This window comes from Chelonus insularis, unplaced genomic scaffold (assembly GCF_013357705.1).
Source record: "Chelonus insularis isolate UGA/USDA-ARS -01 unplaced genomic scaffold, ASM1335770v1 contig_50_pilon, whole genome shotgun sequence".
In the NCBI taxonomy this organism is placed as follows: Eukaryota; Metazoa; Arthropoda; class Insecta; order Hymenoptera; family Braconidae; genus Chelonus; species Chelonus insularis.
In genome coordinates, this window is record NW_023276619.1 from 298,308 (window position 1) to 323,511 (window position 25,204).

The 25,204-nt window shown below is 28.1% G+C and overlaps 2 protein-coding genes and 1 long non-coding RNA gene across 5 annotated transcripts in view; 1 reads left to right on the forward strand and 2 right to left on the reverse strand.

Moving 5' to 3' along the window:
• cnc (cap-n-collar) overlaps nucleotides 1-25,204 on the forward strand; it is a 45,095-nt gene that overhangs the window by 17,230 nt on the left and 2,661 nt on the right. For all 3 annotated transcript variants that reach the window (XM_035088483.1, XM_035088485.1, XM_035088484.1), the window contains exons 4-7: nucleotides 12,255-12,562; nucleotides 12,662-12,841; nucleotides 19,240-19,468; nucleotides 19,549-19,770. In XM_035088483.1, coding sequence (XP_034944374.1) covers nucleotides 12,255-12,562; nucleotides 12,662-12,841; nucleotides 19,240-19,468; nucleotides 19,549-19,770 — 939 coding nt within the window. The remainder of the gene's footprint in view (nucleotides 1-12,254; nucleotides 12,563-12,661; nucleotides 12,842-19,239; nucleotides 19,469-19,548; nucleotides 19,771-25,204) is intronic.
• Nucleotides 14,179-17,586, reverse strand: LOC118070066 (uncharacterized). The gene is made up of 3 exons (XR_004690713.1): nucleotides 17,431-17,586; nucleotides 14,557-14,697; nucleotides 14,179-14,255 (listed from the first exon to the last, which is right to left on the reverse strand). It is a non-coding gene; the product is annotated as an uncharacterized lncRNA (long non-coding RNA).
• Nucleotides 19,806-23,528, reverse strand: LOC118070065 (ATP-dependent RNA helicase vasa). The gene is made up of 4 exons (XM_035088486.1): nucleotides 23,363-23,528; nucleotides 22,662-22,723; nucleotides 20,399-22,354; nucleotides 19,806-20,158 (listed from the first exon to the last, which is right to left on the reverse strand). The coding sequence occupies exons 2-4, from the start codon at nucleotides 22,704-22,706 to the stop codon at nucleotides 20,117-20,119; spliced, it is 2,043 nt and encodes a 680-aa protein (XP_034944377.1). The 5' UTR covers nucleotides 22,707-22,723; nucleotides 23,363-23,528; the 3' UTR covers nucleotides 19,806-20,116.

Sequence of the window (25,204 nt, forward strand, 5' to 3'; positions counted from 1 at the left end):
TTTTGTATGAAAAGTTAAATAATTATTCAACAAAAACACCGGAGTGAAAAAAATATGTTGAAAAAACTCCGTTTCTAAGATATTGAAACATTTTAAAATATACAAAAATTGGCCTCTCTAAATATATTGCTAAACAGAAAATAAAATACAATAATTATTACTTAATAATAAAATATAATGTAATTAATATATAAATGTTAAAATATATTGAAAAATATGTTATAAAATATATAAAATTTTTCCATAATATATATAGCCACATATTAATTGATCTCCAAAAAATGGATATACTTAAAAAAAGGAATAACTGGCTATTGTCTAATTTTAAGTTGATATTTACCAATTGGATAAGTGATACTTTTTAAACTATCATTTTAAATGAAATTAAAATAAATAAGTAAAATTTATTGCTAACTGATTTTTAAACAGTAGAATATCTGGCTGCAGTAAAAACAATCTGATATAGATTTTTTTTTAAAATCGCTACTATTCTATTGATTTTAAAATCTTAGTGTCGGGCCTAAAAATAAATCAGTGAATATTCACTATTTTTATTGATAATAAAGACAATAATTGAAACAGAAATTTTTTTATAACTTCAAATCAATAAATGTATGTTATCTTATAGTGATTTTTATTTAGAGAAGGGTATTAATAATTCCATTAATTACTAAGAATTAAATTATTATTACAATATAAATAAATAAATAAATAAAACAAATTTTAAAAGAAAATTAAATACACCAGTAGATGAAGGACATGATAAGTATAAGCATATATTGTTATTATACAAATATACTGGCCATGTCGTTAAATCACTGGTACGTTGATCTTATACACTGTTTTGCAGGGATTTTCACTGATTTATTTTCAGAGAGTAAAATTCAATGATAAAGATGAAGATATTCTATCCAAAATTTAATAGACTTTATCTAAAAAAATTTTATCGTAAAAAGATATCAAAATAGAAGTGGTTTTAAATGGCAATTAACATTAATAATAACAAAAGGAAGAAAAGGGTGAGTGAAAGAAGGAGGAAGGGAGGGATGGTCAAGGATATTAGGTATATACGTATATACAGTAAGTATAGTGGTGGATGATCCATTAATCAAGCGGCATACAAGCAAGGAGAATCGATCGATAAACGAGATTGCGTTGTAATGAGTGCTGGGATTGGCCTTTTTTTCCTTCTTTGCCTCTTTCTCTGCCTTCTTCTCATGCTTTCTTTATTCTCTTAAATAATTTTTCTTTGTCTTCAGAGGTTTTATTATCGCACAATGTTGATTGTAATGCAGTACCATGTGTATAATACATACATATATATTAACACACTTATATGTATATATAACTATAAAAGAGTATAATATATTGTATTAAATATAGTCAGACAGGACCCACCGTGGAGTTTTGATTAAAATCTTGGTCTCGTGTATTGAGCAATCTTGCGGGTCTCAAGAGAAAATTCTCGACGTGTTTAAAAGTCTTTTAGAACAATAGATTCAAGCCTTGAATCATAAGATTTTGATCATTATTTAATGAAAAAAACTTTGCTTGTTATTAATTAGTTGTTAATGTTAAATTGCATTGGATTGTTACCAATGTTTTTTGATTAGTAAAAATTTCAAAGTAAACTTTTGTGTATAAATTTTATTTTGAATTAGTCATTTTTAATTAAATAAATAAAATTAATTCTACTTTAAACTTCAATTAACAAAATCAAATAAACAAGATTGTGATCCAAGAAGCGATTTAATTTTCATTTAACATTTCATAGTTTAATTTTTTATTGCCCAAAAATAAAAATTAAGTCAATAATATTAATAATCTGAATATTTTAAACTAAATCGGTTGCAAGTAAATAAAATTTGAAGCAAACGCAGAATCTTTCAATAAGATCATATTCTAAACTCTAAAGCTAAAAAAATCTTATCTAGTGTACATATGGCGGATGCGGCCATTTGCAGTTTCTCCAACTGGCATTCGTGACAATTTTTTGTTGACTTGGTTTTCTCTCACAAATTTACACATACTCTAGTGGCATTAGTATTTGTACATAACACACAGACGCCCTCGCACGTGGCAGATGGTTCTTGTGTTACGCATGCGACTTTCGTCGTTTCACTAATGGGAATATGCTCCGCCCGCTCTCTTTTTAGACACAAACAGTCGTCCAATCGTAGCTTCCTTCATCATAAAATACTTTGCCAACAAATTATATATGATTTTTTTACTAGTTTGCTTGAATTTAATCATATGAAAATACATTTTTTTTCATCCAAAACATCTTGTCAAATATTTTATTGGAAATAAATATATTTTTATCCAGGATGAAACAGGAACTTGTGTTGAGTTATCCAACTACATGTGGATTGATTACTTTAATTTTGTCCTACTGTATTTATCTTGAGATGTCTTGTAGATGTCTTCCTATGAGGAAATAACTTAATTGCAAATTAATGTAACAGCTTTTTATTTCCATTTTGCTTGATAAAATTCTTGAAGTTGATGGTTATCATTTTCAAAGTTGTTTAGGGATTCACCGAAGCTTGGAGAACTTTGACATAATATTTAGCTTCAAACATAAATTTTTTTAGCTAATGTTGTTGATATGTTGGCTCTTCAAGTGATTCAAGTAACCAATTCAATACTTATTACTCTCTGAATAAATTTATTTACAAGAAGAACAGTTTTTTTACTCCAAAGAGGCCATTTTTATCGATGGTTCCAAACTAGTGTTGCCATTACTAGAACTTAGAGTTTCTTTTGAAATTTTTTATCACTAATCTTTACTTAATATTATCATTGAATTAAATTGCCTATGGTGTAGTGAAACTTGATGCATAATTTATTTCGTAAAAAAAATTTTTACTTCAAAAAAATCATGTCAATTTGCTTCGTTAATATTCCACGAAATATTATTTTTAATACTATGTCATCATCCAACAAAGCTATAAATGCCTTTTGTTCATTCGAAAAAGAAATTGTCTACTTAAAGAAAAAATAACTATAATAAATTTCTTTTACACTAAAAATTACCATTGCTTATTTACAACTCAATCAAATTATTATTCTGTTGAACTTCTTTTTTCAAATATAAGTCGATAACAAAATAAGTTTAATTCTTTTAAAATGGTATAAATATGGGTTAGCATGTTATAAGTTATGTACGTCGATATTTATGAAGCTATCTAAAAATATTAAGAATAGATGATCAATAAATTGATATACATAAATATGAAGAAAGGTAAAAAAGATATTATAAAATTCTAGAAGCTGGAAAAAAGTTGAAGAGTAAAGTTAAAAAATATTTATCTGGACTTTTGGGAGTGGCCGTAATGTCATGGCGGATTCATCCCCCTCAAGCGTATCTCGTGGCGTGCAACGAGCCACGATATGAGTAATGGTGCGTGCTCGCGTTAAAACCCCAAGAGGGACAAATTCAGTCAAGTCATGGCGTCGAATCGGCCTCCAGCTGCCCCCAGAATAGCAGGAGAAGCCGAGCGCAACCTTTACTTCTCTCCCCTATACACGAAAAAAGCCTTTTCAGAATACGAATCGACTCAACATATCGTCTACTTCTAAATATTGATTCCTTCTACATCGTCTCCAGGGACTTGCAACCATTTGGTGAACACCAAACAGATAAATTTCTTCTTTTCTCACGTAAAAGAAAACTTACTTCTTTTGGAAACCCAATGGAATTTGTTTTTTTTTCAAAGGATTTACGCGTCAATTTTGTTACGGAGGCATTAATACGCATGATTAACTGCCCGTATTACAATTTTTTCAAGAGATACTGGATTATTGCGTAACGAATCAAGCGGAAATTGAAGAAGATTAAAGTATAAGTTATGTTTTTAATTAATTCATATGTCTAGATTCTATAGGTTACCCAATTAATCTTTCAAAAAAAAAAAAATTATATTGATCATCAAAAATTATTAATATTTTTTTCTCCATCTATTAATTTTAGAGTATAAACAAAATTTACTCAAAGTTAATATCACTTTTTTATTTTCTAGAAATACGTTAGTAAAAATAATTATGAAACAGTGTATATTATTATTTTTGTGTGAATAATTTTGTGGTGTCTCAAAATACAACAACAAACTCCATATTTTGCCTTTTAATGAATAATCAATTTTTCAAAATCATTTTCAGAGATTTCAAATATTTAAATTGGAGTGTAATTAGAGCCGCAGTTAGGTTTGTTTTGCAGTACAAATTAAATTATTTAACAAAAAAATAATAAAATTTTTTCGCCGAGAAAATTCTACTTTCTTACACTGTCGAAAAAAGCATAAGTAAAAATTATAGGCGAATTATGTAGATTCACATAAAAACATTTGGATTTTATAAATCAAACTAAAACGTATAATTTTTTTTTGTTTTCGTAATATGCAACTTAAACACCGCATTAATGTCATTCCAAGAGTGATTGAATTGACGGTACATTGAATAATAATAATTGTTTTAAAGAATGATCTAAAACCTAATGGAAAATATTATCATCGAATTCCAATCACGTTTTTTATTTGGGATAACGAAATTTTTGAAACATATTTATTGTGACGTCTTGATTTCGAGGTTTTAAAATTCAATAATACCCTAGTACCCCATAAATAAAATGCTCAGGCATGTGACAATGACCATAGTGTGACGTGATAGTTGAATAAGATGATAAAAGAAATGACTTTCTAAACCGGAATGAGTTGCAAAAATGGAAAATTGAATGTCTGGGCTGTGGAATAGACATCGCACTGAATCCCAAATAGGTGAAGCTTGGGATCGACAACACAACGATTATTGTAAAACGAACAAGAAAAATATTGAAAGAAAATTCAAGGGAAAAAAGTGAGTAAAAAGTTCTTGTATACTATGTGAATAAAAGATAAAAATTAAATTTTTCATTCTGAGATGAAGATACAGGACCTCTTTTTTTATTGTGTTACTTTTGATTTCTCTCAACGTTAAAAGAATTTCATTGTGTCAGGTTTTATGGTAATATTCTGATCAAAGTAATGATGATTAAATTTATGTTTTGTTATTAAAAGTGATAAATGGTGATGATGATGGTAGTCGTCAGATATTTATGAGTTTGGTTTGATGTCTAGATTTAGCAGTCGATTTTAATACCAACATCTTCTTTTAATTATAAAAGTTAATTTTTACTCTTTAAAAAGATTAATTAGAAATAATATTTTACTTTTATAATAAATAATTTTACTATTAATTAATTAATATAAATATATTGAATAAATGATCAATGAAGTTTAAAGAAGCAAAAGAAATTAGAAATGTGAAATACTTTGCTTGTTATAAATAAATTATTTATGAAAGTTGGAACAAATCTCTGGTTAAATCGAAAACCAATACAATTATATTACATCAAAAAAAATTATATTGTATTGGTATGGACTATAAATAATATGAATTTTATATTATTTAGTATAAAGTATATTTGTTTCATTACAAAGACCATTTCTCAATAAGTTTTCAGTAGATTAATTTTTTTATGTTACACACACATATATACATAAAGTAATACATCTAAAATTTTATGTAATGACGTAAATGACAAGATTTACTCCAATCCCTTTAATAGGTAATAATTTGAAAAAATTTTAATAAACGTTCATACTTGAAAATATTTTTTGTTTTACATGATTAATTCTAAAGTATCTCAACAGAAAGAAAAAAAATATATGGTGTTTATAATTCCAATCATTCAAGATATTTACTTTACAAAAATGAATTTTATTCTATAGTTTATTTGAAAAATAAAAAGAAAAAATTGTATTACATTTTTTTTTTGTTTTTTTTAGCAAAAAATGGTTAATTAATGAAATTAAACTTTTTTGAGATCAAAAATTAATTTTTATCCAACTTCAATGATCATATTATAAGCCAAAATGTTGATCCCTAAAATAAAATAATTTAAAAAAAAATTAAACAAAGTATAATTAATAAACTATGATTATTATTATTTTAATTTTAATTTTTTTAAGTGATGAGTTTGATAGCAAAAATGTTGATTATTCAAATAAAAAATATTCATTGAACCTTCAAAAGTAAACAAAAATGAACTCATCATAAAATGCTAAAGGCTACAGGTGTATAAAAACGTACCTATAACAAATTGACTAGAATGTGTAATAGATACTTTAACCTTGATCATGCTACCACTTTTAGGTATTGCAAGTTGTCATGATTCGCGCAAGCTCTTTCAGAGTAGATATTCGTCAGTCATGCTTGGACCCTTTCCTCTTGGTCTCTTGAGCATCAAGTTAACCTGATTTTCTAAAACGTGTCATCATCTTGGCGCCACATATTTACAAATCATCATGATTTTAATAAAAATATCAAAAACTGCAGATCAAAGTTTGTTAAACCAATCGACTATCATACCTCACTTCTCCATATCATTTCAAATTGTCACCATCATCATCATCTTCATCATCTAAACAGTAAACAAATGAATTCGAAACATTTCATAGAGATTAGAAAAATATTCTTCAAAGCTCAATAAAAGTTTTGAATGTCAACAATTAGGAAAATTCGTCAACAACTCATAGGAATAGAAAAGAGAGATATGTGGGAACCAGTCCAATTTATAGATGATTTTTTGTGTGAAAATTCAAACAATCAAGTACTTACTGACTAGAAAATAAGTCAAAGTGATGGAATGCAAAGCTAAACATGGAAGAATAGATTCAGAAAGGCTTTAGATGCGTTAGATCGTGTTTATTTAGGATAGATATGTATCGCTTGAGGTCAGGTTGTCACTTCAAGTATGTACCATCAAAAAAAAAACCCTCAAACAACCTTCCAACCTGTCATTATTACATCTACTTTTTTCTTTCAATTTTGGCTTTAGACTTTTGTTGAAATTACAAAAATAAACATGTTTATTTTATATTTTTTAATTGGAGAGAAATATTTATTCTTTCCCTTAATCACATTCCAACGGTAAAAAGTTGTTTAAAAAATACTTGTAGTAGATAAAAGAAATAAATATGATAAGAATAAAAGTCAACTTATATGCTAGAAAATATTAAGAGAAAAGTCGTTAGTTGGACAAACGATCGAGCGGGTTTAATCTCCCAGTGGGGAGTCCTGGAGAATGTTTTAATGGGTAGAACACTTCCCCCTCTGCTTTGAATCGTGCTGGTGCGCATTGTCTGGCGGCCATGATGGATAAAATGTGAGCTGATGTCCGATTGGTTGGGTATTTTTTCTTTTTTCATAACAGAAATACATGGTTCACCATAGCAAAGCATCATCATCATCATTGGCTATCAGTCTTTGCCCATACGTCAATCTTATTCAACAAAGCATCAGTGTCTTCTGGATAATAAATAGTTTCTATCATTTTCCGAGTGATTTTGGTGTACTATTTCAGTGTTTTATAGTTTGTTCCAGTTTCTTAAAACACCTTTACTCCAAATATGGATTTTAAAGTTGATTCTTTCATTTAATTCTGCTGGATTAGCATCAGCGAAGTTTCAAAAACTGAAGATAAATCGTTGGAATCATTGATTAAGGTAATTTTTTTTTTTATAAACTTCATCTTCTGATGACTTTAAATAAGGTAACTGTGAAGAGTAATACTTTAAATAGTAGATTTTATAGAAATTTGTGAGAAAAATTTAAGATTCGAAGCAAAGTTTGTTATTGAAGAACCTATGTTTGTTGATGATTTTCAAAGAACTTTAGGTAAATTTACCTTCAGGCCTACTTTAAAGAACCTGAACCAATCCAAAATCTGATTAGATGCTAAATAAAATCAGTTGGACTATTTTTCGAAGGACAAATGCAGGATTAGCTTAGAAATGGATAATCTTGAAACAGCTGAACTGGTTCAAGCTAGCAAAATACCCGAGCATTTATGTTAAATTCATATTTTTTAACATTCTCACGTTAATTATATTCAAAAAAACTCGAATATTGGGTACAAATATACGCCAATTGATGATTTATCATTTAAATTTTTTAACTAATTAGACATCAATTTAATATTATTTAATCATTAAATAATATCATATTCTCATGTTTCAATTCATAAGAAGGGAATATTCATATCATATTATTGAAACATTTATTTCAAGTTTTTATGAAATTATTTATAGAGAAGAATAATAACTTAAAATTCACTGATGAAAGCAGTTCCAATCATAATTACTGATAATTAGTTAAATTGAAATTGGCATTTCCTTCATAATTAAAAAAAACCATTGAAACAACTATTTTTATATGAATAAAAAAGTTTTAAAAAAATAAATTAAAAATCGAAAATACAATTTTGATAAATATAAGAACAAACAGAAAACAGTTTCTTAAAACATTATTCATTCAAGTTGTTAATTTTTTAATTCAAAACTCACCAATAACGAATTCAAATAATAATTTAAATTTCAAATTATCAATCAACTCAATTACTTTATACTGATTACTGATGAGGTATGAAAAAAGGAATAGTAGAAAACAATGATTTATTTAGAAAGAAGTATATATCTAAATACATATGTGATCCGATAGGAAATTAATTTAATTAGTTGTCTAATTAATGAAACATTCAAATGTTTATTTAGTTGTTAATAATGAAAAAGGTAGAAAAGCTAGAAATGATTAATTTATTGGTAATTAAAACTAGATTTCTTATGAATTTATCACCCGACGGCTTCTAAAATCTCAACGTTATTTGATTTCTGGTCAACAAATTTCGATCAATATAATAGCCTCAAAATTAACTGCAGTGGACATTAATTTGAAGGAATATCTACCCCAAATGTCACAAAATAGATGATAAAGATGTCAAAGTCACACTTATTGGGACAAAAATCAAATTTATTTGTCAGGAAATACGACAATTGGATGTCAAATGGCGACATCAATGAATTCTGTACCTCGTTTAAAGGTTGCATTGGATATCCAACAGTAAAAGCTTTGAACATGAACAACATCAAAGACTATAGTTGGAAAAATGAAGTTTTAAAGTGAACAACACATATAAATTCTGTCATGTAATGCCGGAATTATTATTATCGGATGCTTTTTGATGATTTCTGAGGGGTCTAAACAACAAAAATATGAGAAATGATCTGTCAGCATAAGGCGCGTTTGGGACCGTGGAAAAAGCACTCTCTGTTCAAAAGAGGGCCCCGTGGAATTGAAAGAACTTCATGTATTAGTTTCCTAAGGATGATGTTGCGAATTTTAACTAACATTAATTTTCATTTTTGACATGAAGAAAATCCAATTTCGTTTATAATTTTTTTCCCCCTAAAAACATTCTGGGTGAATGTTTCACCGGAAATCTTATTAAACGGTACCGTATTAGTTTAATTAAAATATATGACGTGTGCTTGAAAAAAAAACCGTATGGGAAATAGGTGAATTGGCTCTTCAAAATATTTATTTTAGACTTTCCAACCTTTTACCAAACTCCAATAATCATTCAGGAATTATTTTTATTTATTATTTTAATAAATAATGATTTTCTTATTAGAGAATGCTTTTTCTTTTGCTAGAAAATAATTGTTTAATAATAGATAATTTTAATAAAAACTAATAGCCAATTCAGAGGGATATAAAATTATTCTGAAGATGATAGTTATGAGATTCGGAGCATTATTTACCAACAATTTTGTTGATATAAATAAAAATTATTAAATGTTTATAATAAAAATAACATCAACAAAAAGGTTATTTCACCCTCTTTTTTTCCTTTCACACACTTTCAATTATATTTATATTTACGACTCACCTGCAGTTCAGCTTAGATAAGCATCACCAATATGAAATAAGCTGGGAAAATAACACCCTCAAGCTGCTAATTTTACTCTAGTCCATTTTACCCTGAAAGCCAAAAGATAAAACTTAGATAAAAGCCATAAAAAAAAGAATAATAAATAAAATTAATAAAAAAAAAAAATAAGTCAATATTGTTATTTAAATTCTTTCGATCGACGTTTAAAGCCCTAAGTAAGACTTCAAAAGTGACGAAACATGAAGAATACTAGGGTTTTTAGACATTAAAAAGAGGGTGTTTTCGTGATTCCAATTTAAAGACAGCCATTAAGAGTGCGGTCGAAGTTACATTTGATGCCAGACAATGGCCGCTACCACTCGTTAATGTAATAGGCATCGAAAAAGGTGCGACCTTCCTTCAATATAGCCGCACTCAAAGTCAAACCGCTTGAAGGAAAAAAGCGCCTTCCACCTTCTCTTTCCTTTATGTCTTATACCCTTTTTTTTACCTTCTTCTCGACAACTCGTCACGCGAGTCAAGTCTTACCTGAGCCCTAAGATACAGGGGCAGCTTCTGGGAAGTATTATTTTATGCGATTATTATCTTTAATAACATCCCTACCAACGTCAATTAAACAAAAAACTTTTCTTTTTCAAGTTTATTCAAATTAAATAAATGTTCAATTCTCTATCAAATACTTCTCTATTCTGGACTACACTTTTTGAATTATTTTTCCATTATTAATAAAAAAGCGACTTTAATTTTAATTTTTTAAAACAATTTGATCAGTAACAAATCAATATTTAAATATAAAAATTATTCAAGATGATAAAAAAATGTATATCATTTTTAATTAATTATATATCATTAAAAGTGACATTTAGTATAGAATTTTATGGTCTAAATAATTTTAAATACCTTGACAAAATTTTCTATGTTAAATCGATATTCAATTCTAGAGTAACTAAACCAACAGAGAGATATCACTCATATGATTTTTAAATTGTTGAAAATATATGAAAAATGAAATATTTAAATTCACTAAAATATTTTTTATTCATTAAATAAAGCTCTAAATAATTTAAATAAACATAAATATTTTCAATAAATACTTTTCTTCTATTTCCAATCCAGTCCGTTTTTTGGACTTTAAAACTGTCCATCAATTAATATGTTTACTCTATTTAACAGTTAAGAGAAAAAAATCTAATTAATTTACTGTAATATTATTTCAACACTACTATTTCCATCATGATTCTATAGTTAAAAAAGTTATTGTATTTGCAAAATTAATAAATTCGTTTTTTCAACAGATTCTATCAATTCAGATTTCTTGTGCACAAAACGATCAAAAGTTTTATAATTTTAATTTTAACATAGGTTTTCTCTATACTATACTATTAGTCGTGTAATTATCTCCTTAATAATTAATTTTTTAATATTAATCATGCAGTGAACTTAAATTCACAAGTATTGAATAACATATTTTCAATAACTAATCAAAGGGAAATATTATTTTTCATCATCTAGAATACCAAACTCTCCAAAACAAAAGATCATCTGGATCCACTAAAAATCTCTTTGGCTGGCAAAAGTGCAACTAGAATGACCGAAATTTTCCAAGACTTATTCCTAATGAGTCCAACAACCTCTCCATTTTCCTACTCAACCGAATACCTAATATTTATTCAAGGCATTAAATATCGATTTTCGTGTATAATAAGTAAATAAGTAAAGCACGAAAAATTCCTTAAATATAAGTAAAAATACGGATTGTTTTGAAGGTAGAAAATCGAATTGTAAACATAAACTGGAGAATTGGGGGAAAGGAAGAAAAGGGTAGGAGATAGAAGGATGTGATTGGTCAGAGGGCGGAGACCCAAGGGGTTACTAGAACCGAGCAGGTGGATCCTGGACACATCCCTTTTGTTCATCAATTAGTTACGTTTTTTCCTTTATTTCCCCTTCCATTTACTTCTTCTTCTTCTTCTTCTTCTTCTTCTTCTTTTACTTCTCTTTTATGTTGCTTTACTAAAGAAATTATACCTGTTCTCAGTTGAGATCCATCAGTTTTCAAGTAGTGGTCCAGCAGTTAAATCTGCCTCGTCATTTAAAGTTGAAGAATTGTGGTGTTGTATTGATCAAAAACAGCATATTGGTGATGATAATATTGAAGGAAATACGCTGCCAGTGTTGGATTTAAAGTGTAAAACCTACAATAATAAATTTTTTTTTTAGTTAATTTCAACCCTTTTATCAAGTTTTAAAAATTATCCCGTGCTACAAAGTGCTTTATTGGTTTATTAACGTCAATATCTAGCTTTTCAAGTGTTGATTGCTCCGAAAATTGGATTACTGATTAACATTTAATCTAAAAGGTGCTAAATTATGTTGAAAATGTTATATAATACCTAAAAATCAATTTGTTGTTTTAAAAAAAATACTAAAAGTGATAAAAAAAAACTTTCCTACACTAAAAAGTTTGGTTTTCCATCGGTTCCAGGTGAATACATATTGACAAGTGGCAGTCCAAGTGTCAGTGGACCAGAAAGTCTTTCAGAAAGTCCAGATCAATTGTCTTGTGCTCAATTAACTCTAAACGATCCACCAATTGGTCTCGTTGAAGATTCATTAGGATTGAACGAAAATTTTGGTCTTGAGGATGACTTTCCGTCGGAATTATTAAATGACAGTCTTCTCGGTAGTACAGGAGTTGAAGGACTATTAAGCAATGATTCTTTAGGTCTACCCGACGGATTCAACCTCGAAGAAGCTCTTCAATTAGTTGGTCTCAATGAAGTCGCACCTAATGTAAGTATTTTCGTCATCATCTGGATAATATCCAAGACTGGATGATGATGATGAATCAAGCTAAAGTCGTTTGATTAACGTTCTAAGATGATTGATTAGGAAATAAAGAGCGAAGGAAGAAAAAAACGCTCTGACTGCTCCGATAAATTATCGGACACTGCTACTGGTGCTGCTTCAACTGCGAAAAATTGCGATAAAGAATCTACTGACGATTTTGAAAAAGATATGATTCATACACCGCAACTTCATCCACATCATCCTCATCACCGGCCACTTCAGGTAAATATATATTATATCTTACTCTTTCTCATTTCTAAATAAGTATTTTTTTAATCAATTGATTCATTCGTGTTATCAAAATCAAATCTTAACAATTTATTATCGATAATTGAGTATAGACCATTATTTATAAATCATCTATGAAAAGACTATAAATTATTGATTATTTAAATAAATCAATCAATTGATGATAATTTAAACTTCATTTTTGATCATGTTATGATTTTTTTCTAAAAATTGTTATTTTTAATATTTCAATACGAACAACTCTAGTCTAGATTTATCTGTGAAGTAATTTTAGTACGATAAATGTGCTTAGAAAGTATTTTATCGTCATGTAGGTGGAAAAAAAGATATTTCCCGTTGCAAAATTTAATACATCAATTTATAGTTGCATTAATACTCGTAGTTATGAGGTCTAATTGTTGGTTTGTGCGTACCACATATCTCGTGTATCCATTTCGCTGTGGTTCCAAGTTGTAAATTATTGCTGATGTCTCGTTCATGGATCGTAAACGACAATCTACCACCTCTAAATCACGCCCATGTTATATAAATTGTTATAAAGAAATTAAAAATTCATTTTTCCACAAATTTTCAACATTTTTTTAGGTCAATTCTTTAAAATAAACATTTATAAAAATCTTTGAGCAATCCAAAATTATCAAAATCAAATTCCTTTAAAAAGCAAAGCATATTAATTTTTTTTTTTTTTCTTAATAAAACTAAACAATAAAAGTCTAAATAAAAAATTATTAAATGAAAAAAGAAGCAAAACAATAAATTTTTTGATTTAAAAATGATGGAATATTGATGTTTATATTGAAAGCGGAAGATATTGTGTGTATGTCAGAAAATATTAAACGTCAAGGTAAAATTTATTGCCTTGGCCTCTCCAGTGCTTTTCCTCACAAGCCTTATATGCTTAGCCATAAGATCAGTGATAATCATAGACAACTATTACTTAGTTGTCATTGGTAATAAGCCAAAGAATACAAACTATATATTGCCATATATCGCTACTGATGTATCAAGACGATTTGATTATGCAACTTATTTTTACAATCTTATAATAGTTACTGATTATAATTATCACTTTAAACTCAAACTACTGAAATTACGACGTTTGGATCATTTTTCCTCTCTATAATCGTTCGTCTACGGTAATATTATAACATTAACTACGAAAGATATGGCTTTGAACTATTGTGAGGTCACTATTTAACCTTTTTTTCTTTTTATTCTTTCATTTAAAAATACGTAAAATACGAAAAAAATAATTACCAACATCTGATAGATTGATTGCGATATTTCTACATTTTCTATCATTTTATCTACCCAACTGTAATTAAAATTGTCCACAAAAAGACACAGACTTTAGACTTCTTTTTTTACACATTTCTATCAAAATACACTGAAATGAAAAAAAAAAAAAAATAATAATATTAATCAAGGCCAAAAAAATTATTAATAATGACACAAAAATATTTAAAATAAAAACAATGTCCAAAAAATAAAACAATTATTCAGTGAATGATGATAAAAATGATTGTTATAATAGAAAATATCAATTTTCCATAGCACATAAGCATGTTAAAACGTTAATTCTTAGTGGAAAGTTGAAAACATGCATGAAGAAATCCTTAGGACAGATGGTCCTAAATGACCATCACCGAGGTGGAATAGTCATAAGAAGTAAATAATTCAAGACTCACCTGAAGTTAGTAACCAATGGTAACTCTTTAACGATCCCTTCCATATGGCTTTCAAGTTGTGAAGATGTTCAGTTAGAGTCTTTTCACCAACAAACACGCGGTAGTCGAATGCGTAGGTCTGATGAGCACGAATGTAGACATCTGAAAAATAACAATAAATAACCAGTGACGGTGTTATTTAAATAATTTATTTAATTAAATTAACTATTGAAGTTTTAGTTTTTTAAATAAGATAATTTTGACTAGTTAAGAGTAATATTTATTATTAAAAACGAAGCTAAATGTGATTATATGAATTACTCAATGCTAAACACATGACCGAAGTCCAGCAAAATATCAAGCCTCATCAGACGAGTGATTTTGTGTCGTCAAATTTAGAATGTTGGAGTTTAATTGTCGAAGACACTGTTTTACAGGTATATTTATTATTTTAAAACTCAACTATTGTCATTACAATAAATTATATTTCATAAAGTCAATCATAAAATCTTATAGTTATTACATTTTTTTTTATCATCAAAGAAACTGAAAAGAATAATTTCAAATAGAGTTGATTATAGATATCTTGACAGAATATTCATCTTTGATTGGCTTCAGAATTTTTTTACTTCAAAAAAATCTTGTTTTAATAACATTGGAAATATTTATTCTTATTTATTGTTTAAAAAAAAACATGTTTTTTCTAAAGTTTTGGCTAATAAAAGTTCGTGCGACTAATTATTAGTTCTTATTAAAATGATTCCTTCATCTAGACCTAAACGTATGATTAAAAAGTATAGCGTGGAGACCTTCTCCTTATATATTTCAATGTCTTTTGGATGTTGCTGAATAGTAATAGATGTATATTATTGTATGAGAATTATATAACGTATGTGACAAAGATAATAAATAATATATAATGTTAATTCTAGAGGGAACTTTTGTACCATATTATTTTTTGGTAAACTCCTCTCTCACGCAAGTGTCATATTAACACTGACCTTAGTCACCTATAATTGGTACCTAGAGGAGGTTAATCTAGTACTAGATTCACGTAATAATTCACTACCAATACACTATTATATTCTTTTTTTAGATTTCAATTCCAATTCTTCTTTTTTGACTCTCTTTTTTTGATAGATAATTAATAATTATCATTATTATTATTATTTTTTTGATATAACTTATTGGTTTTCTATAAAATAACTGAATAAACATAAACAACATTTTACTTAGACAAACTTGAAAACTTACAAAAAATTATTCTTTTCTGATTAACTAAGTTTTTAAAAATACAATACCGTATCATGTGAACTTTAATTCAGAGAATTAATCAACGACGATACTTAAAATAAGCCCAATTATTTTCTCGTTAAGATAAGGATGAAAAAAGTTATTGTGAATTGGAGTTATATTTGAAATTGAAGGTTAAGTGAGTTTTTTTTTGGTCATTTAGACTTTGGAGTAGTGTTAAGTATTGGAGATTTTTATTGAAATAACCGTTCCTTTGCAATTATTTGATGAATATCAATAATTAAAGATCAATTAGAAACTAGTTGAAAATTTTAAAATACATGAAAAATAAGATGCTTCAATTAAAAGCGAGAATAAAATAAGTAAAACAAATAAAATATGATTATTGTTAATATTTGAGAAACAAAAAATAATTGTTATTATTTTTATTAATCGAAAAACGATTTTTTAATTAAAAATTATTTTTTTTAACTTCTAACGAGAAGATATCACCCCACCACTACATACAACATGCTAAAAACAAAATTCGAGATGAAAATGAACGGTCCTATCGTGAGTAAATTGAGAACTAAAGTTTGTTTGTTTCTTATTTAGTAACTTTAAAGGTGAAAAACATTCTATAAAATTCCTATGATTTAATTATCAATTATATATTCATAACTTAGTCCAGTTTTATAATAATTTCTCTTGTTAGTATACACTTGCTTTTGAATTCAAAATATTCTTTTGTTAACAAGTAACGCCCTAAGTGGACATAAATCATGTGGCTTTAAGCAGACACGACTGTAATTAATGAATCCTGACACTATTTGGTATAAAAAAAAATGTTATAATCGTTTTCAACTTGATAAATTATTTATTCTAAATTTTTTATTATGTATATTCTTAAATATTAATGTTTTTTTTATCATTCGTCAAAATGTTTTGACTTTAGAAAAACCCCAAAATAACAAAAATCAAGTTTTATGCATCCAAAAACAAGATGGACAAACATTAACTCCTGAGTCATTTTGATCAATGTTGTACAGCTTTCAAATATTTTAAATAAATTTTTTTACACTCCCGGGGAGTTTGAATGATTGAAAAATACTGGATAAAGATTAGTGAAAAAAAAAGAAATATTCAAGTACAATAGAATAAAAGTAATTGTCTACTTAATTATCATTAAAACCGCAGGTAGAATGGCTGTTAAAATGTTGATTTCATAAAAGGGTTTGTCGACCCTGTTGTCGTTTATCTTAAAGTTACCAAGTCTTCAGTGAGCCATTGTTATAGTATCTTTTGGGCGTAAAAATTAATGTAATTTGTTCTAGAGACAAATTTGTGGGTGTAAGAGAGTGACAATAATCTCTTTGGTTACGGTTGTAAATTACTGTAATTGATTATTTGCTTTCGGATGTCAAACAGTGGGAAGTAGAATATAATACATATTTCTCAAGTATTAATTGTACACTTGTTATCAACTTTTATTACCCTGAAAAATTAAATAATTTTGATTATTAAAAATATCCTGACACTATATTTATATATCAAGTTGGAGTTAAATGACAAAAATATGTCGTTTTCTAGTCCAACATAGAAATAACACTTGACAAAAATAAAGAAAGTCTCAAGGATCACTTAGTCATATTATTTACTTACCACAAATATACAGAAGTCCCTCTTGTTGTCAACTCAATAATTTCCTTTTTATTTCAAGAAAGTCATCTACTTAATCTGAAAATAAAAGAAAACACTAAAATTATTGTTATTCTTTTCAATCAAAAAAGATATCAAAAAAATGAATAACTCTAGAGAAAAATGATATGAAAAAATAGCAAACTATTTTCAAGACAACATGAAACACGACGGGATGCCAACAGATGCTGGATTTATTCTCTGTGAAATGTATAATATACTTGTTTTAATGTACGATTATATATATATATATTTCTTACTCCAATGGACATTCATTTAAGAATAATATTTTTATTTTTAAAACACCTAAGGATACTTCAAAAATGAAAGTTTTATTTATAAATACTTATTTGCTCTAATTAAAACAAAACAGTAAAAAAATTGTTTTCTTTAAAGGTTAAAAAAATAATACTTTGACTAAAAACTCACTTATAAAAGAAAGAAAGGAATTTTATTCTAAAGAAAATAGCTTATGACTCAAATGTATGAGGTGTGAACTGTCCAGGTTAAAATGAGCCTCGATACGGTTGACAAAGTGATCGATGTAGGCAACAAGTGTCTCATCAGCTACCGTTGTGAGTCGATTGCCTGATAAACATCAAAAGCTATCGAAATAACTGAAACATAAAACGATATGCAAATTTAACATGGATTTAAACAGGATTATACCATTTAACAAATACAAAAAAAAGTTATGATGATTATTAATAACCGTAAAAAGAAGATCCACTTAATTCTTGAAGTAGATATCACCCTATGACACATTCTTCTTTTTTCATGTATTTAAATATTTTTTTTGTTCACCCAATGACCTCATTAAATTCTCGTTATTGCGGAAATGTAGAATGACCGATAGATGATGTTTTGTGGCCTACATTTGGTCTTGAAGATGAGCCAGATGGTGCTGACAAGCGAGAATGTCCACATAAATGCATCAACACGCTCAACAGATTGCACTCAACTCTCTGATTGATGTCCTTAAATAACAATCGCGTTTTCTATTAATCTTCTTATGTCTTACATATTATATTCCCACGTATGTAAAACACCATCAGTGTCCTAAAAAAAGTTTTTTTTTCATCTCATTTATCCTCAATATGAACATAGGCTGATGCTGATAAAGAAAAAATAATCATTTGATGTATCATACCGATGATAAGATATTTAAAAATCTTCAACTCACATTAACGGTGTTTTTGATGTTGAAAAAAAGTGTCGTGTGTCTTGTCTGTTGTAAATGACAATTGTAGAAAAATGATTGATGAACCACCATAGACATCTAGACATGTAGTTATATGTGAAACTATTAATAATTATTGGATACCTACGCACTCAGCAAGGGGTTTCATCTTCTTGTGATACTTTGGCTGTTACTTTGACACCTGACAATCTTACCAATGTCACTTGTAAGCTTGTTTCACAAAGTGTGACATTAAAAATATATTTTTTATTCAAGTTTAGTGATTTTTATGATATATTAAGTCGTAGGAAAGGTATTTTTTAAATATGTTTCATAAAAATTACTAATATATATAAATTATTAATTAAAAATAATTAATTATAGTTTGAATTTATGATGAAAACTAAGCAAAAACTTACTAAGAACTGAAGGTAATTCTTTTATATATAAAAAAAATCTGTTGAGAAAACAGAATGATTTCAATCAATAAAATTTTCTAGCCAAAGCATATAGAAACTTGGAATCTTCCTAATAAAAATAATCAATTAAAAATGTTTTATTGATGATAAATCTTTTCTTTTTATGTTTCAAAGGGTCGTGTACCTTTCGTCCGTTCGATGAGTTCGGAACAAAGATGGCCTGGCGACTTTGCATCAATTTTATCTCTCCCAGACCACTTTGGACACTCAACACACTCAGGATACTCTGGTCATACTTTGAACCACCCTCACTACGAAGCTCAACGTAATGTTTTGCTTCATAATGCCACTCTAGCACCACCTGTAGGAGATTTAAACTCTACTGGGCCTTACCATAATGTCGGTTAGTATCAAAAAAAATATAAAAAATGATTTGTTTATTTAAATTAAGAATTATGATGATTGTTTGACTGTTAATCGCAGGTGGACCTTCAAACTTTGGATCAGCTGTGGCTACATCAATGAACCTAACGAATAGCAGTGAACCTCTTGGTCATGACAACAGTAATGTTTATAAAGCAGAACCTAATGATATGATGTACTATCATACACCTTCTGAAACTATAAATCAAACGACTGATGGATTTATATCCTCGTTGTTAAGTGACGAGGATCTGCATCTGATGGACATGGCTATGAATGATGGTAAGTTGAAGATAAATTTTTTTTTATGCTTCAATTTTTGTTTATTAAAAACAAGAAATAGTACGTTTTTATATTTATGTAGAAAAGTTAAATTTTTAGTACGTTTTTTCAAAAATAACGAAATGATATAGTTCGTTAAATAAGTATCACATTGTGATGATTTACTAGTTTATACTAATCGTATAATAATTAATAGGAAGAATAATGAAACCTAAACCTAAATAGAAAAAAAACCAAAAGAAAATTATCGTGTTTACACTTGGAAACTTAATGTCAACCATAATTTAAAATATTTGTTTTTTGTTTTAAATTAAACTTATCCTAACTTTTGGTGATGGGCTTGAAATTACCAACTTTCCTGGGGTTCGGAATCTCCTTGATTATAATTCTGGAAAGAGAAAAAACATTGTCTTAGAATTAAAGTTTGCACATTTAATAACATCCGACTATTGTAAAAGAATAATACAATTCTGCAGAAATATTTCTTCAATAAATACAATTAAATGCAGTACAGTTTTTAAAAAGATTATCTATGTCTAAATTATAATGAAACAAATCTTTTAAAAATCTCTTTAAAACAAGTTAACTCCATTAAATGCTAAAAAATTTAAAAAAAAAAATCACTTACATCTCTAATGTCATATCCACCAAAATTATCAGTACGTCCACCATCATAGTCTCCAGCATTGTCTTCAAAGAATGGCGGAATTGATTGGCCGGCCTGTTTCAAAATGTTCACCAATTGTGGTACAATAGCAGTATCCATATCTGGATTATAAAAGCTGGTAGCACGACCTCGATTTCCAACTCTACCAGTTCTACCAATTCGATGAACATATTCTTCAATAGACTTGGGTAAATCATAATTGATAACATGAGTCACATTCTGAATATCTAATCCACGAGCTGCAACAGATGTAGCAATCAATATCGGCATTCTTCCAGACCGAAAATCTCTCAAAGCTAATTCTCGTTCACGTTGTTCTCGAGCACCATGGATACTAGTAGATGGAAATTTTTGTTCAGACATATAAGCAGCAATAAAATCAGCAGTCTTTTGAGTTTCTACAAACACTAGAGTTTTCTTTTTCATTGTTAATTCATCTTCTTCAAGAAGTTGCTTCAATTTAGCCCGTTTTTCAGTTTTTTTAACTTCATAGAAGTTCTGTTCGACATCTGTGCAAGCACCTCCGACAATACCGACAGCAAGAAAGACATAATTTTTAAGAAATCTAACTGCTAGTTGTTGAATATCTTGATCAAATGTCGCTGAAAACATCAAAGTTTGTCGTTCTCCAGCTGGAACCATGGATTCGTGTTCTAAAATTTGTTCCATAGCATTCAAAAAACCTTGATCAAGCATTCTATCTGCTTCATCCAAAACCATAAATCTGATTGAACTGAATTTAACTCTTCCACCTTGAACGAAATCATTCAGACGTCCAGGAGTTGCAACAACAATATGAGCACCACGTCGTAATTGATCTGCTTGGTAGCCTGGTTTTACACCTCCATAACAAGGAATACATTGAATCATAGTTCCTTTAGCAAACTTTTTACCTTCATTGCAGATTTGCATCACCAATTCTCTTGTTGGTGCCATAATTATCACTTGGGGTTCACAACCACGTTCAGTGATCTGTACTTCTCTCAAATCTTCTAACAAATGATGAATTATTGGAATCAAGTAAGCAGCTGTTTTTCCTGATCCTGTTTGAGCACAAGCCATAAGATCACGTTTCTTGAGGATAATTGGAATGGCGTATTTTTGAACTGGTGTTGGTTTTTGGTATCCAGATTTTTTGATATTATCTAGAAGAGCAGTACGCAAGTTGGCGCTATCAAAATCTTTAATGTGAGGTGGAACATCTTCTCCAGTAACATTCACAGTTATGTCATCATACTTGGAGAAATTAATTCCAGCAGCAACACCAGAATCAAAAAATTCATCTTCATTTTCTTCGGGTGGAATATAAGTCACTGGTGTTTTCTTTGGTTCACCATTTTCATCTTCATTGTTCTGATCATCTTGGTTGTTATTATCATCATCTCGATTACGTCTAGAGCCACGATTACGTCGATTATCATCCTTATTATCAGAGTTCCAGTCATCATTATTTTGATCTTGATTACCACCAGAACCCCAGTCGTCATTATTACGGTCATTAGTCCGATCTTGATTATCAGTGCCCCAGGCATCATTCTGATTATCATTTTGGTTATTATTTCCCCAAGGATCATCATTGTTATCATTTCGTCGTCGTGAATTGTAGTCTCTGGAACCATTCTGACGATCATCACGACGTCCACCATCATATCCTCCACGACCTCCTCGACTACCTCCACGTCCTCCACGGCCACCTCGTCCACCACCACGACCTTTACGTGGCTCATCTCGGTCTTGACGATCTTGATTGTAGCCTTGATCATCATTGTCATTATTTCCACCACCTCCTGATAACCAGTCGTCTACTCCAGTTGAAGGTGCGGACGATGATTGAGTTCTTATTGTCGACCAATCGTCATTGTCAACTTTTCCAGGGGTGAATCCTCGACCTCTTCCATAAGATCGTCCTTCATTGAACTAAAAGTTATTGATTTTTACGGAAATTTATTTATTTTATTTATTAAATTTATTTAAACAAATTAAATATTAAAAATTCATTGATTTTATTATCAACTTAATTTGTTTATAAAAAAAATTAAAAAATAATTCTGAGTAAATAAATTTAATCTTAGAAGTCTAAAACATGTGAATACTTTAACGAAAAAAAGCAAAGATTATTTTATTGCTGTTCAATTGATTTTTAAGTATTTTTAGAGTTGAATTATTAATAAAATTGAATGAGAATTTAATAATAAGTTGTATTTATTGAAAAAAATGAACTTACTGATGAAGTATTGGTTGGTTCTTCGAAAGATCCGTAATCAGCCATATTTATTATTTTTATAACTGAAAGAAAAGTATTTAAAACAATTTTTTCAACAATTTATATGCACAAGAAATCAATAATTGTCGGTTGAAAAGAAATTAAATTTGATATTTAATATATTTTTGTTTGGACGCGGTTTGATGAAATAAAGAGTCTTGTGAGCTATCGGCAATTCTTGGAATCATAGAGGATAACTGACAAAAACAGATGTAAACAAATCTTTAATAGTGTAGTGTTCAGCATGCAATGAAAACCATACGACACAATACATACAATAAATACATTGTGACAGACAAAGAAACATTTTTGTGGCTCAATGACTAATTATAAAACTGATTTTATTTTTTTTCTCTCTCTATTCAATACTTTTATAATTCTTTAATTAAATAGTTAACCGGAAAATTACTGTAAAATTGATCTACATTGATATAAAAAAATAATTAAGTCCATATTTTACATGAAAATTAATAACCATAAAATTGTTGAATTAAATTTTGATAAAAATCTACTAATAAATGTTCATTAAAAATAAAGAAAAGTAAGTATTTGTCAAATATTGATGAAAATTTTTTTATAAAATTAACCGCCATCTTGGCGGTATTGTAACTGTTGTGAAAAAAATATATTTTTCTGTGTAAAATATGAGTAGATTTGCTTACAATTGATCTCCAAACAGTTCTCGACACTCTAATGACTCTTTGACTCTTAGATGATTGTTGTAATTGTTTGTCACTTATGTTTAAACTAATTTTAACACTATAAAATAATTAATATCACCACCAACGTGCATTTGATGCGACTGACAACGCGTGAGTGTCAAGAATAACGGTGGGGGTCGAAATCGTGCTTGGCCCGCCGAAAATTGTTTCAGAGGGCGTTACTATTAATGCAATGTTCTTTTTAATTACAAAGAATTATTTAAAGTATTTAAGAAGAATATCTTAATTAAATTTATTCGAATAATAACTAACATTATGACGAATTAAAGCCTATTTTGAACCTCAAAAACAATTATTTATAAATAAAAATTTTTTCAATACATTTAGCGCGAGATTTAAACTTTTAATTAAAAAAATTTTAACTTCAAACAAATTTTTTCTTTAATCTACATCTTTAAATAAGATAAAACAGGATTCAGAGAAATAATTGTAGATAAAAAATGAAATTTATCGACAGCGAAAAGTGAAAAAAAATCAATGGCGTAATGATGATAAGTTGAAGTGAGATTAAAAAAAAATATAAACAATGTGATTATATGACACGATGCTAATAAATATTTATCAACTCAATGACTTGGATATTTTTCTTATTCATTTTTTTTCATTCCATCGTAACGTTTCTATTCCTTCCGTAAGTCAGATAACTTTAACTTTGAATTTCATCTATTACCATATTGAACATATTAAACAATTTTATTACAAAACAATCAATCAGATTTTTTAAGTTACATTATTTATATTTGAATCAATATATTAAATGATTTTATTAATTTTTTGATCAATAGCACTATTAATTTAGTGGTTATCTTCATTATTGAAATAATATAAATATATATTGATGGAATTATGTTTATTATGATAATCAGACATTAATAACATTAATTAAGAGGTTAATCATTAATAATTATGGATTTAAATAATGTTTTATACAACAATAATCACTAGTGAGTGTTGATGACGCTTTTCTCAGTAAATTCCTACCTACATAGATTGCATTTGATCGTCGTTGAGGCTAGACCTGATGTCTCATAGTCTCATGTTGAATCCAACAGTTGTAACTGTCTTATAAAATATTAATTATTGCCTTGGAATAATTAAACAAAATGTTCAAGTAGTTTAATTTATTAAACAATATGTACAATTGTGCTGTAATATTTTTAGTTGTTACAAATGTGATATATTTGATAACAACAGAAGATTGCGAAAAAATAATTTAACATTTCAAGTGTGTCATATTCACATCAATTATGCAATATTTTTTATCTTATCGACATAAAGATTCTAATAAGTGTCTGTGTGTCAATCTAAGAGATGCGAGTCAATAACTTTGATGAATTATCTTAATGAAAAAAATTATTTTGAACAATAAAGTGCAGTTTTATTGTTGATTCTATACAATTATAAAAAATATGGGTGTTATAATTTATATACCACGTAAGAATTAATTTAAAAAATAATTAACCTAAAGTGAACATGATTAAATGAAATGTATATGTTGAAAAAAAGTTTTTTTGTTATATTAATAAAACAGGTGATATAAAATTCGTATAATACATATCTCTTATCATGTTAAAAATATGCTGAGTCATTATGTAAACGTATAAAATAGTTTTTAAAATAAGATAAAAATATATATTAATTAAGCAATATAATAAATTGATTAACACTACTGTGTTATAATAGAGATTTATTTTAAATAAAATGCTTTCATTTGTTCGAGGACATGATATTTATTACAAGTGAGCATTAGTCACACGATAGTAGTCACGTACACACTACATC

What these genes read in the sequence shown, in the direction of transcription:
- LOC118070065 (XM_035088486.1), bottom strand. Translation starts at nt 22,706, where the DNA reads ATGGCTGATTACGGATCTTTCGAAGAACCAACCAATACTTCATCA. An exon ending in AACCAACCAATACTTCATCA is followed by an intron (nt 22,355 to 22,661) that starts GTAAGTTCATTT and finishes AATAACTTTTAG; the next exon opens with TTCAATGAAGGACGATCTTA. An exon ending in GTGGATATGACATTAGAGAT is followed by an intron (nt 20,159 to 20,398) that starts GTAAGTGATTTT and finishes TTCTCTTTCCAG; the next exon opens with AATTATAATCAAGGAGATTC.